The following is a 12,622-nucleotide window of genomic DNA, read 5'->3' as shown; positions in this document are numbered from 1 at the left end:
CACCCCACCCCCTGCACACACAGACACACTGCAGCTTGCTAGCTTTGAGTTTGCTCATTACGGTGAGCTGAAGCTCCTGGCTAGGAGATTCTTCAAAGACTGCTGGGCCGACCTGGACCTCATTAGTGCCCTCAGGACTTGGTCCGTCATGTGCCCCTCAGGAGGGTGCAGATGCCCCTCTGGAGTCTGAGGCCCAGCCCAGAGTCCCAGGGCAGCACCCCCAGCTGCCCAGAGGAGGCGGCAGAGGCCCACTCGCTTGCTGCCCTGGGCAGTGCACGTGGACGCCACCTCTCAGCTGCTCCCAGTCAAAGCCTTAAGCACAGGCTCTTCCGTGCCGAGCAATCAGCACCGCAGAGAAGCGCTGCCGGGCAAAGGCAGGGCATGACGCCCTGACACGTGTCATGGCCTGGACATCTTGGACACAGGACACTGTGTGGACAGCCCTGCCCCTGAGTGGACCCCCGTATCCGGCAACCCTGCAGGACCAGCAGGACCACCCGCCCCCGCCCCAGTGCCCCTGAGCCCTCGTCTTTATTGAAACAGAAGCCTTGTCTTCCTCCCTGGGCGCTGCAGTCAGAGCCTGGCCGGCTGCAAGGTCAGGACTCTTTGACAAAGGGCCCCGACATGGGGCCCCACTTCTGTGAGATGTGGGGGGGAGGGGCGGAGGGGAAGTGAGCCCTAAGGGGGTTCCCTCAGAGGGACAAAAGATCCTGAAGTGGACGGTGGCGGGGGCTGCACACATTACAAACTGCTCTAGGAGGGGCCACAGGGGGCAGGGACATGGATTATATTTCATTAAAGCTGCTTTTTTTAAAAAAAGGCATTTTACTGGGGGCTCGTACAACTCTTAACACAATCCATACATACATCCATTGTGTCAAGCACATTTGTACATTTATTGCCATGGTCATTCTCAAAAACTTTGCTTTCTGCTTGAGCCCTTGGTATCAGTTCCTCTGTTTTCCCCTCCCTCCCCCACGCTCCCACCCTCGTGAATCTTTGATCAATTATATATTGTTATTGTTTCATGTCTTACACTGGCCATTGTCTCCTTTCACCCACATTTCTGTTATTCATCCCCTTCGGGGGGGGGGCTATATATCCAATCTTGTGATGGGTTCCCCCTTCCTCTCTCTGCCTCTCCCTGGCCATCCCATATCGTCATGATATCACTACTCCCACTACTGGTCCTGAGAGGTTTATCTTTCCTGAATTCTATGTGTCCAGAGCTCTTATCTATACCAATGTGTGTCCTCCGGTCTAACCAGATTTGTAAGGTAGAACTGGGTCATGGAAGCATTCAGGAACTAGAGGAATGATGTGTGATTCGTGGGTGCTAAACTACACCTTGGCTGAATCGTCCCTTCCTTATAACCCTTCTGTGTGGTGTCCCGCAGCTGCCATATTTTGAAGAAGTCCCAACAAGCCCACCCAGGAGGACCAAACAGAGAGACCCTCGGTCAACGGGAGGACAGAGAGAGGATGAGCTAGCCCCCACTGCCCCAGTCCTCCATGTTTCCAGCTCCAGTCACCAACTGCTTGAGAAACGCCTCCGGAAAACCGCTCGGCTAAGCCCTATGCTGGCCCACAGACACCATGGGGAACTAATCAAATGATGGATGTTTTAAATCATTAAGCGTTTGGTGACTTCTGATGCGGGACCAGGGAAGCCATAATAATTATGTGTGGTACACACTGTTAAAGACTTTCTCACCCGTTTTGCACTGTGAAGAATAAACCACTGTTCTCATTTCGTAACGCTGAAATGGAATCAGCCAGGGTTCAGTGAATTGCCTACGGCCCCAAGATTTGTTGATGCTGTTAAGTATCCTCATTGGGTCTCTGGTACACGGAGACCCTGCACCCAAGGGAGGGAAACACAGTGCCATTCCTCTGTCAGTTGTGGATTGGATCATTGTGACCCACGGGGCTTCCAATAGGGATCATCCAAAGTTGATCACAGGTCTTTTCTTTATTCCTACACTACCTTAGTGTGGACGCTCTGGTGTTCAGCATCCTAATCATCAACGTCCCAGGACAGGCAATGGATGGGTGTGAGATGCACTGGCCATAACAGAACCCAGGTCTGTTGTGCTGCTGGCTTGACAGTTGATTCTGACCCACAGTCACCCTTTGAGAAAGGGCTAGGCTTCTGGGGTTTCTACTCTGATGGGTCTGCCCTACGGCGGTGCTGATCTAAGGCGAATACCTCTCTTTCTCTCTCTCTCTCTCTCTCTCTCTCTCTCTCTTTTAAGGGTTAAGCATCAATGCCTCTTATTCTTCATATTGTTCTAAATCCAATCTTCGAATACCTGCGAGTGATCATTTGGGAATGACCAAACCCAAACCAGACGCACTGCAATCGAGTCAGTGATGACTCATGGTGGCCCCACTGTGAGTTTCCGAGACTGCTGGCGGGAGTAGAAAGCCTAGTCTTTCTCCCGTGGAGCTGCTGGTTGTTTCGAACTGCCCACCATGTGGGTCACGGTCCACAGCCTAACCACACCACCATCAGGAAGCATCAGCAATTTGCAGCCTGCAGCCATGTATGTAGTACATATTACTAATGATAAAATGTATAAAACAAAGCCACCCCACCACCACCACAGAAGAAACCTGGATGGTCAGAAATGAGCTTCAGGCTAAGTTGGAGATATCATTTAGTTGGAGAACTCACTGTTTAACAAGGTAGAATTGCCCTATAGCAGCAGTTCTCAACCTGTGGGTCCCGACCCCTTTGGGGGTTGAACGACCCTTTCACAGGGGTCGCCCGATTCAGAACAGTAGCAAAATGACAGTGATGAAGTAGCAACGAAAATAATTTTATGGTTGAAGGATTCACCACAACATGAGGAACTGTATTAAAGGGTCGCATCATTAGGAAGGTTGAGAACCACTGTCTTATAAAATTTCCTAAACTGTGATCTTTATGGGACCCAAGTGCCAGTTCTTTTCTCCCACAGAGCAGCTAGTAGATTCGAACTACTGACCTCTCAATTAGCAGCAGAGTAGCAAACAGAGGATACCTGCTGAGCTCTTCAGAGTCCAGTGCCAGTTATTCTGTGGCTACAGCCCAGCAGACTTTCAGAATAGACCAGACCTCAAAGAAATGCAACTAAAATAGAGGTCTCTGTATCCAGAGGCACAGGAGGAGATCTGAGGGGATTCATTGGGTTCCAAGTTTGGAGGTACACAGAAGCCACTCCGTCACTGGGACAGCATGGCCCAGCCCAGGGGAACCCGCAGGAGTGAATGGGCAACCCTCTGGATGCCACACAACTAGGAAATACTAAGAGGACCTGCGGACAGGTGAGAATTCATTGTGTTTATCACCAGGTATCCCAGCTGACACCCAGGACGTCGTTACAGAGGAGTTGGCAGAAATACTTGTCACACCCCAGAGAGATTTCAGCAGGACAGCAAACGACAGTGGCATCCTTGCTTAGGAGCCTGCACCCTGACAGAGTGTCAAGACCAGCTTCTGCAGCTCTAACCGAAGAGGGATGGGAAACAAGGCTTCTCTTTTGACTCCATTGACTGACAGGTCGTCTTTGCCACTACGGCTTTAAAGACAATGAGCGATAGGAGACAGGGGAAGCCTACTGCTGGTGGGAATGGCACCTGCACAGCAAAACCAATGCATGCCGGGAGCAGATCCTTTTCAAAGAAGACGGCAGCAGAGCAAGGCTTTTCCGAAGCTCATCGCTCAAAGCTCCAATAAGGATCAGAGGTTCACTGCCTACACATTCTATTTTCAAAGGGTCTACAAAGTAATATGATCAAGAAACACAAAGGAAAGATAAGACAATGAAAGAAGGTTTGGGTCATCCCACCTGGCAAAGGACCACGACCAGCCAAGGTACTCGCTGAGGGCAGAGCAAATACAGACGGGTTCGTGCAAGAAGGAGGTTCTAAATACCAGCCATGCCACACGACCAGCTGCAGAAATGAGGGCTGTAATTGTGATGAGTAACTCCTATTTGCATGCAGGCATCACATATCTTTGTTCTGTTCACCTTATAAAATATGAAGATGGGTTAGTGTATCTCTGGTGACATGTGTTAATTGTATCATGTTAGGTATAAGTATGATGTGATAAGCATCTTTGTTTGGAGATCATGAGTTTAAAGAGTTGGGTCCAGGTGTCAAGTGGACAAGGAGTGATCTATGATCGGTAGATTTTATATCAACTTGACTACCTGGGTGAAGGTAGGGGTGAACCTCAACCTATCAATCAGATCGCAGCCTGATGACACCTCCTTGGGAGTCTGGCCTTTTGTCTAAGAGAGATCTTGGGCAGAACTCACCTTCTGCCTGCTCTGTATCCTACGTCTGGTTCGTGAGCCTCCTGCTGCATCCCCGGCTACCTCGCCCAGGTGCCAGCAGTGGAGAGCGAACTTTGGATTCCTTCAGCTCTGCATCCCCTAGCCTGTCCCTGTCCTGCTTCCTGTCATCACTGGTGAAGCTACAGGAGTCAGGAGAAGCCCCTGACTTGCATCTGACTTATGGACTTGAACCAGACTGGACTTGCCATTTCTTGATACACACACACACACACACACACACACACACACACACACGCTCGCGCCTGCATTCCTGGTTTCCCTTCTCTACAGAACCCTACCTAACACACAGTTGCAAGTCAAAGGAAGGACCTCTTGATACAAATCTCTCACTGTACACACACACACACACACACACACACACACACACACACGCTCACGCGTGCACTCCTGGTTTCCCTTCTCTACAGAACCCTGCCTAACACACAATTGCAAGTCAAAGGAAGGACCAATCAGTTAACCTAACAGTCTTGTGTTTAAAATCTGAAACTCCCAAAGCTGCGGTGATCTCTGGAAGACTGCAAAGAGAGTCCCACCCGCCGTGCCTGACTTCCAGCATGTTACTGCTATGAGCCATCCAGTTAACTCTGAGTCACAGTGACCCTTGGGGCAGCAGAAGGAAATGGCATCCAGTCCTGCGCCATCCTCTCAAACGTTGCTAGACCAAGCCCACTCCTGTAGTCAGTGAGTCCATCAATCACTTTGGGAGTCTTCCTCTGTTCCCACCCTCTCTGCTACCAAGCTGATGTCCTTTTTCAGGGACTGGTCTCTCTGGATAAACATCTCGGAAGGACATGAGACAAGTCTTGCTATCCTCATATCTAAGAAGCAATCTGGCGGACGTCTGTCAGGTAGCTCTGCTTGTTCTCCTGGCAGTCCACGGTACACTCACTCTTCTTTGTCGACACCGTAATTCCAACAAATCAATTCTTCTTCTGATCTTGCTTCTTCATGGTCCAGCTTTCACAAACACATGACACGAGTGAAAATACTGCTGTCTTCAGGAGCATTCTCGATATCTAGGTTCTAATATCCATTGCAATGACTGCACAAAACCTACAGACACAATTCATGATGAAAAGATTTACTAAAGGCGTAAACAGATGGTACTACTAGCGAGAAATGCTCAGGGTAGACTTTTCTTCGGGAGATGTTACAAAGTTCTTCCAGGGTTGCTAAGAGATGCTCAAAGGGTATCCCACTCCACTGTATGCCTCAAGCCCTGTGGGTCAGCAAACCTAGATCCCTGAATTATGTGCCCTGAGGCACCCGACTCCACTGAGCCTCAGTCTAAAAGTGCTCAGCTCTGCTTTTGTGGGTCAGCAAGTCCAGCTACCCCAAGTGAGTGCCCAAAGGCACCTCATTTCATGAGTCAGTGCTTTGCCCCAAAGCACCCAGCTTTGCTTGCTCCTTCGACTGGGAAGTCCATCGCTTTGTTTCATGCTCTGGCTCCTGGTTCTGCTGCTGCTCCTCTGATGGTGTAGCTGTCTTCTGCGTCCAGACAGCTCACTGCACAGGAATCTCAGGTCTAGAGGACAAGCTTTGCTCCTGGATATTGCTGGTCATGAGACACCCCCACCCCACTGCCCCTGATTTTTAAAGGACTCATTTTCTATCCAACAGGACTGCATTCCAGCAAATCTTGTTTACAGTCTCATGGGTGAATCCTAGCAGCATCTTCCCCACCTTCTTACCAGACCCAGGCAGGGAAAGGGCATTTGGTGGGAGTAGAGACTTTCGTTAGACGAGCCCCATTAAATCATTCACTCTCCCAGCAACCGTGCCTTGGATCAGGCATGCATTAGTCCTCAGAGAGACCTGCTGGTGTTTGCACCAGATTGGCCCCTGCCTTTGACTTCTTAACTGCTGTTTCCATGGGCATCGATCCCGGGTCCAAGTAAAAGGAAGTCCTTGATCCCTTCAACAATCAAACATCTCAGATCGTTTTTTTAAAAATTGTTTTGTCATACTCATATTGTTGAGGGCTACCCTTGGATTCACAACTAGTCTGCCTGGGTGGGTCAAGTTTGGGAGTTCCTCACGTGATAGGGGATTTGCACTAGAACCTCAAACCTGTTCTCTCTAGAGGCATAGCACCAGCCAGTAGGAAAGCAGGACGGTTTCCTGGAATGCAATTTCTGCTTTGCAGGTTCCCTTGCAGCCAGGTTTAGCCCTGACATGGCGTTCTGCCCACGAGACTTATCTGAAAGGAAGTGGAGTGAGAACATCTCAAGGTGGGCTTTCTACAAAAGGCAGTGCATCCACCATTACTATGTCTTCTCTCCTGTCGGCTGGGATGGGAATCCCAGAGCTGAAGTCCTAAGAGTTACCGTGTACCATGAGATGGTCTTCGCCGTGGCCTTTGTGTGAGCTAGGGCAAGAGCCCACGCGAGTGTGCCACCCTGACACTGGGGAGTGATGTGACTTATGGCTGCCAGACTTCTTAACTGGGCAGAGAAGGAGCCTTCTGTGTTCGTGTGGGTAGAGAAACAAATTCAGAGACACCCATGAATAGGTAAGAGAGAGCTTTATATCAAAGAGTAATTGTATATTAAGAAAACATCCCAGCCCAGTTCAGATCAAGTCTATAAGTCTGATATTAGCCCATATGTATGACACCAGTCTATGAATTCCTCTTCAGACTCATGCAGCACATGCTGATGCCGAATACAGTTAGATCACAGGTCAGTGGGTGGAAAGTCTTGTGGATCCAGTGGCGGTGTAGGCATCTCAGAGCTGGCCTGGCTCAGCTCCATCAGAAATGTGTAGCAGAGAGTGTGTCCCACCTCCAAGGAGGAAGGCAGGAGTTCCAAGAATCCTCAGGAGAAGGGCATGCCTACACAGAGGCCTCTTTGGCTATGACCTGATTAACAGGCTAGACTCCAACCCTTCACTCAAGTTGACAGGAGATTAGGTAACTGCCACACCTGCAAATCATTTTCAAGCCACTGGTTAGTTGAGATTTTCTGAATTCACTGCAGGATCTAAAATGAAGCCTAATGGACTATCGTAGAGTTTTCCTCAAGTTTGCATATCCATTATTACAAGCAAAGTAATATGAGACAGCAACCTGAGTTCAATCTACAGTCAACAGAAAAGGGTCTCAAGACCCAGAAAAGTGAAATCAGTTGCTCAAGGTAGCATATATCCATTAGGCTAGGGAGGGGACCAGGATTTAAACTCAAGCCTCCTGGCTTCAGTCATCAACGGTCTTTTGCTAGGATTATTCCTGGTGGCTGAGCACCCAGGTGCTCTGCAGAAGCAGTGTGTTGTGCTGAAAAGAGAGGGCATAGCAGCCTTTCCTTGGGCAGGTCCATGTCCACAGCGGGCTGGTGGCTGGCTTCTAGGAGCCTGTCTGCAGGAGGATGCTCACCATCCCTGGGACTCATCAGAGGGGCTCTTGGTGCCTCAACCGGATGGACAATGTGGTTCCTGCAACCACCTGCTTTCCTCCTGGAAGGGTGAGATTTGGGGTATAGAGTGGGCTGCTGGTGTTTGCCAGGCCAGTCTCTTAACAAAGCCCTGGGGACTGAGTGTCCCTGGCACTGAGCTGTCACAGCGCACAGCTGGGAGAAGCAAGTGCATCCAGTGTGACAGTCCTGAAAGAGGAAGGACTCTGGGCTACGTGCATCTGGTCTCCTTTGGATTCACCTGCAAACCTTCCCCAGCGCCGAACTTGCTCTGTGTCCTTCCGGGGTCCTAGGCCATAGGCTCAGGTGGACGCTGTCCAGAGGAGTCCTTCTAGAAGACTCTGATGGAGGTCTCGGTGGTGCCTGCCTCGAAGGTGAAAACCAAGTAGGGGCCACTGGCCAGATTTGAGCAGAAAGATAATTCTCCTCAACTAGCAGAGAAATTTATCTCCCTCTATTAAATGTACGAAAGAGGCGCCCTGGCAGCCCAGTGTTTACACATTGGGCTGTGATCTGCAAGGTCAGTGGTTCGAAACCACCAGCTGCTCCGTGGGAGATAAATGGGGCTTTCTACTCCTGGAAACAGTTTGAGTCTCAGAAAGTCAAAGAGACAGTCCCACACTATCCTCTATGCTTGATATGAGTCGGCATCGATGCAATGGCAGTGAGTCCTACAAGTACGGAGCCCTGGCAGCACAATGTATTCTGAGTTGGGCTGTTACCTACAGGGTCAGCGGTTCGAGCCTACCAGCTGCTCCACAAGAGAAAATCGAGACTTTCTGCTTCTGTCAAGATTTACAGCCTTGGAAACTCAGAGGGGCCGTTCTATTCTGCTCTGTAGGGTTGCTATGAGTCAGAATGCTGGTCAATTCTATAGGGAGGGCTGAGTCACAACAGAAGGTGCTGGCTGGTGCAAATGTTTAGTCGGTAATGTACTTGGCATGAAAATGTAGGAGGTCTGAGTCCGCACACAGGTGCCTCAGAAAAAAGGTCCTGGAAATCTATTCCAAAACAGCAGCCATTGAAAACTGTATGACCATATAACCACAGGTGTATTTGGACCCACACAGGGCTTCCACACATTGAAAGTGACCCATGTGGACCTGGTCGTTGTGGTAATGTGTTGTCGTTAGGTGTCATCAAGTCAACTCCAACTCACAGCGACCCTATGCACAACAGAACAGAACACAGCACAGTCCTGGGCCACCTGCACCATCGTTTTTATGTTTGAGCCCATTTCAGCCACAGTGTCAATCCCTATCATTGAGGACCACCCTCTTTTCTGCCGCCCCTCTCTACTTTACCAAGCTCGATGCCCTTTTCCAGGGACTGGTCTCTCCTGACAACACATCCAACGTATCTGAGATGAAGTCTCACCATCCTTGCCTCTAAGGAGCATTCCGGCTGCACTTCTTAGACAGATCTGTTTGTCTTTTTGGCAGTCCATGGTGTTTTCCGCATTCTTCTCCAGCACTGGTTCTTCTCTCTGGACTCGGTCTTCCTTAATCAATGTGCAACTTTCACGTGCATAGGAGGCCAGGTGTACCTGCGTCCTCAAAGTCACATCCTGCTTTACAATGATCTCTAAAATGAGCTTAAGCAGTAGCAGGCCTACTGAATGCAACACATCCCCGGATGTGGACTGCTGTTTCCACGAGCACTGGCTGTGGACCAATGCAAGGTGAAATCATTGACAACGTCCGTCTTTTCCCCTGGAGCATGCTGCTACCTATTGGTCTAGCTGTGAGGGGTTTGGTTTCCTATGCATGGAGTGGTCGTCCAGAGTGATGGCTGCAATCCTTGATCTTCATCAGCAAACTCTTTAGGAAGTTTGAGTCCAGTCTTTGGAGAGTGTGGCCAGGACACGAAAGCAAAGGAACAGGAGGCACCGTCTGTCTCCACATGAAGACCGCCTTCAACCCGGGTCATCGAACACCTGACGTGCACCCGGCACTGCCCCGGAGCCTCACCCTTCTCCAAGGTTGGTCGCCTTGTGTGTCGTTTACCTTCGGAGGTCTGCGGATCAGAGAGGTTAGGTGACTTGCTCAAGCCAGAGCTGGGGTGTATGTGAACCCAGGTTTGTCTGTGACTCAAAAGGCCTGTTCTTTGCAGGAAAACTGGAAACAACAGGAAGTGTGTGTGTGTGTGTGTGTGTGTGTGTGTGTGTGTGTGTGTGTGAACACATGGGGTGGCACACCTGAGCATGGCTATCAGGGGTGCATGGGTTAAGGGTTGAATTTCCAGAGTCACTATTACATCAGAAGAGTTCAGATCGCTGCTGTAGGTAACCAGCCCGCCTCTGGTGCTGGCTGTGTAGAGGCTCCTCATCCTGGGAAGCGAGAACACCCAACGGCTACCCCTCCGGTGTGCCACTCACAGGATAGCCTAAAGTAACAGCCCACAGGGCCATCCCTCCAGGGCTCAGCATTCCCACTGCTGTGTCAGCAGCAAGACACCTAGTGCGGAGACCAGAGGGAAGGAGAGGGTGGGGTCTGCCGGTGACTGAGTCTTAATCTCTCTCTGGACTCGGTCACAGAAGCCTGTTTTCCAGATGAGAAACCGGAGGCACAAGAAACTAACCAACATGGCGGGGCACATAGCAACGTTGGTGTCTAGGGCTGGCTCACACCCCGAGGGCATCAGCTCTGTCCAAACGCTGGGCTGGGCTTCCAGGAGGGCTCCCGAAGGGGCTGGGGGCGACCCTGCCTGGGGAGCACCCGCGGGTGCTTACCTCGCACTTCTCCACCACCGGCTGCTGGCCGCACTCGGAGCTGTTGCCGGCCACGATGCCTGCGCGCAGGTTCTCGCTGTCCCCGGTGCCCTCCTCCACGGCGTAGGTCTTGGAGTGGTTGCCGTGGCGCGGGCCAGGGGCGCGGCCCTGGGCCAGGCTGAGCTGCCGCCTGAGGGCTCGGTTCTCTTCCTCCACCTCGCGCACGCGCACCTCCAGGCTCTCACGCTCCCGCTGGCTGGAGGCTGTGTACCGGGGGCTGTGTGCCTGGGACTCCAGCGGAGACAGGGACACGGGCTTCCCATCTAAGGGCACAGAGAGGCCAGGCGAGAGTTAATGCAGGAACAATGCGTGCTCCCCACCCCTGCATGTACCCTAGACACTCCTAACTACATGGAGGGGGCCCTTCGCCGTCTCATTTCCAGGGAAAGCAGATGGTACACGAGTTACAAATAAGCGCATCCAGATTGAACCCGGGACAAAGTTAGGAACAGAAGGACTTAGGCGGGCGATGATAATTAATATGCTGTTGAGTGAAGACAAGCAACACATAATTTGTCCTAATGAAATGCACTGTTATTCTCTCCCTGTTTGGTTTGTTTCTAGGTTGATGCTTCAGCCCATCGAATCGGGGCAGAAGGATGGGGTGGTGGTGGAACGGGAGGAGAAGGTAAACAAGAAGTAGAAGAGAGTAAAAGAAAGAGGAGGAAGCAACTGGCAGAAGGTGAATAAAGACCAGAGTTCATTGAGCTCTTCTTAGGCAAACTCCTATTCATCCTTCAAAATCCTATTTGGGGAACATCACCTCCTAGGTGAAGCCTTCCACAACCCTTAGGCAAATATATCCTTCTGTATATTCCAACAGTATTTTCTCCACAATGGTAGGAGCCCTGGTGGCGTAGTGGATACCGGTTGGACTGCTCACCGAGAGGTAGGCAGTTCCAAACCACCAGCTGCTCCATGGGAGAAAGACAAGGCTTTCTACTGCGATAAAGACTTACCGTCTTGGAAATCCACAATGAACATTCTACTCTGCCCTATAGGGTCTCCAAAAGTCAGAATTGACTGGATGGCAGTCAGTTTGAGCTGTAGGAGAACATGTACCTGCCACTCCAACACTCACTCCCAAAGAGTTGATGTTGACTCAGGGGGATCCTCTAGGACAGGGGAGAATCACCCCTGTGAATTCCCAAAAATTGTAACTATGGGAAGCAGAAAGCACCATCTCTCTCCCAAGGGGAAGCTGGGGGTTCAGAACTCCGATCTTGGGGTTAGAAGTCCAATGGAACTCCCACCACCACCTCCCACAGGGCTCCTCCTGCACCTGCTGCTGGATCGGGTAAACACTTTTATCACATGTTTCCTGGCAAGATTGTGAGTTTTGAGTTGCCTTTAGTTTGATGGCCTCATGGATCATGCTAGCTGAAAAAAATGCTAGAAAGGTGCTGCCCACATCCGTGCTGAGTAAAATAATGCACCGCGATGGGGGAGGAACAAGTCAGGAGGACTGACTCATCTTAGGGCTTTCCCAGGAAAACCATTACCATCAAACTGCTTGCAGGCAATATCCCAATTTAGCAGTCCCACAACCCTGCGATAGTGGCTGTTGACACACACAGAGGATCAGGAGACCACCTGAAGCCACACAACCAAAGCAGGGTGCTGCTAGAATTCCCAGCAGGTCTGTCCCATGCCTGCACACCCCACTTTCCTAGGAAGGGCATCATCGAACATGTGCCTTAAGCAAGGTATCAACTCAGAGACTCCCTCCCCCAAGGATGCTTAGCATAGGCCTCTGTAGACAGTAGGCTCTCCATGCACTCTGTCTTCTGAGGAGTCCTGGCAGCACAAGAGACCCATAAAGCTTTCTCTTTTCTCTCATCTTACACTGCAGAGGTCACGGGCTTCAGAAACACCCACTGTGGCCACAACAACCAACCAAGCAAAACAAACAAACAAAATCCCCACATCTCTAGAAAACTGCCTTGCTCAGCCTCCTGTCCAGAAATAAAATAAAATAGAACCAGAAAACAGGTTCCTCTTTTTCCACACTTGGGGATTTTCTCCTTGCAGCTCAGACCCCACTGAGCTTCCACACTGTCCCAGGGAGTCTCTGTGACTCACAAAGTTCAAGATCAAAG

At 50.7% G+C, this 12,622-nt stretch overlaps 1 protein-coding gene across 1 annotated transcript in view; it reads right to left on the bottom strand.

The window, feature by feature from the left end:
• LARGE1 (LARGE xylosyl- and glucuronyltransferase 1) overlaps positions 1-12,622 on the bottom strand; it is a 619,553-nt gene that overhangs the window by 364,847 nt on the left and 242,084 nt on the right. The window contains exon 3 of the mRNA XM_004700723.2: positions 10,485-10,786. Coding sequence (XP_004700780.2) covers positions 10,485-10,786 — 302 coding nt within the window. The remainder of the gene's footprint in view (positions 1-10,484; positions 10,787-12,622) is intronic.

The sequence above is a fragment of the Echinops telfairi genome, unplaced genomic scaffold, assembly GCF_000313985.2.
Source record: "Echinops telfairi isolate 266 unplaced genomic scaffold, ASM31398v2 ScPeMD7_2;HRSCAF=8, whole genome shotgun sequence".
NCBI classification, from domain to species: Eukaryota; Metazoa; Chordata; class Mammalia; order Afrosoricida; family Tenrecidae; genus Echinops; species Echinops telfairi.
This window is presented reverse-complemented; position numbering and strand designations above follow the sequence as displayed.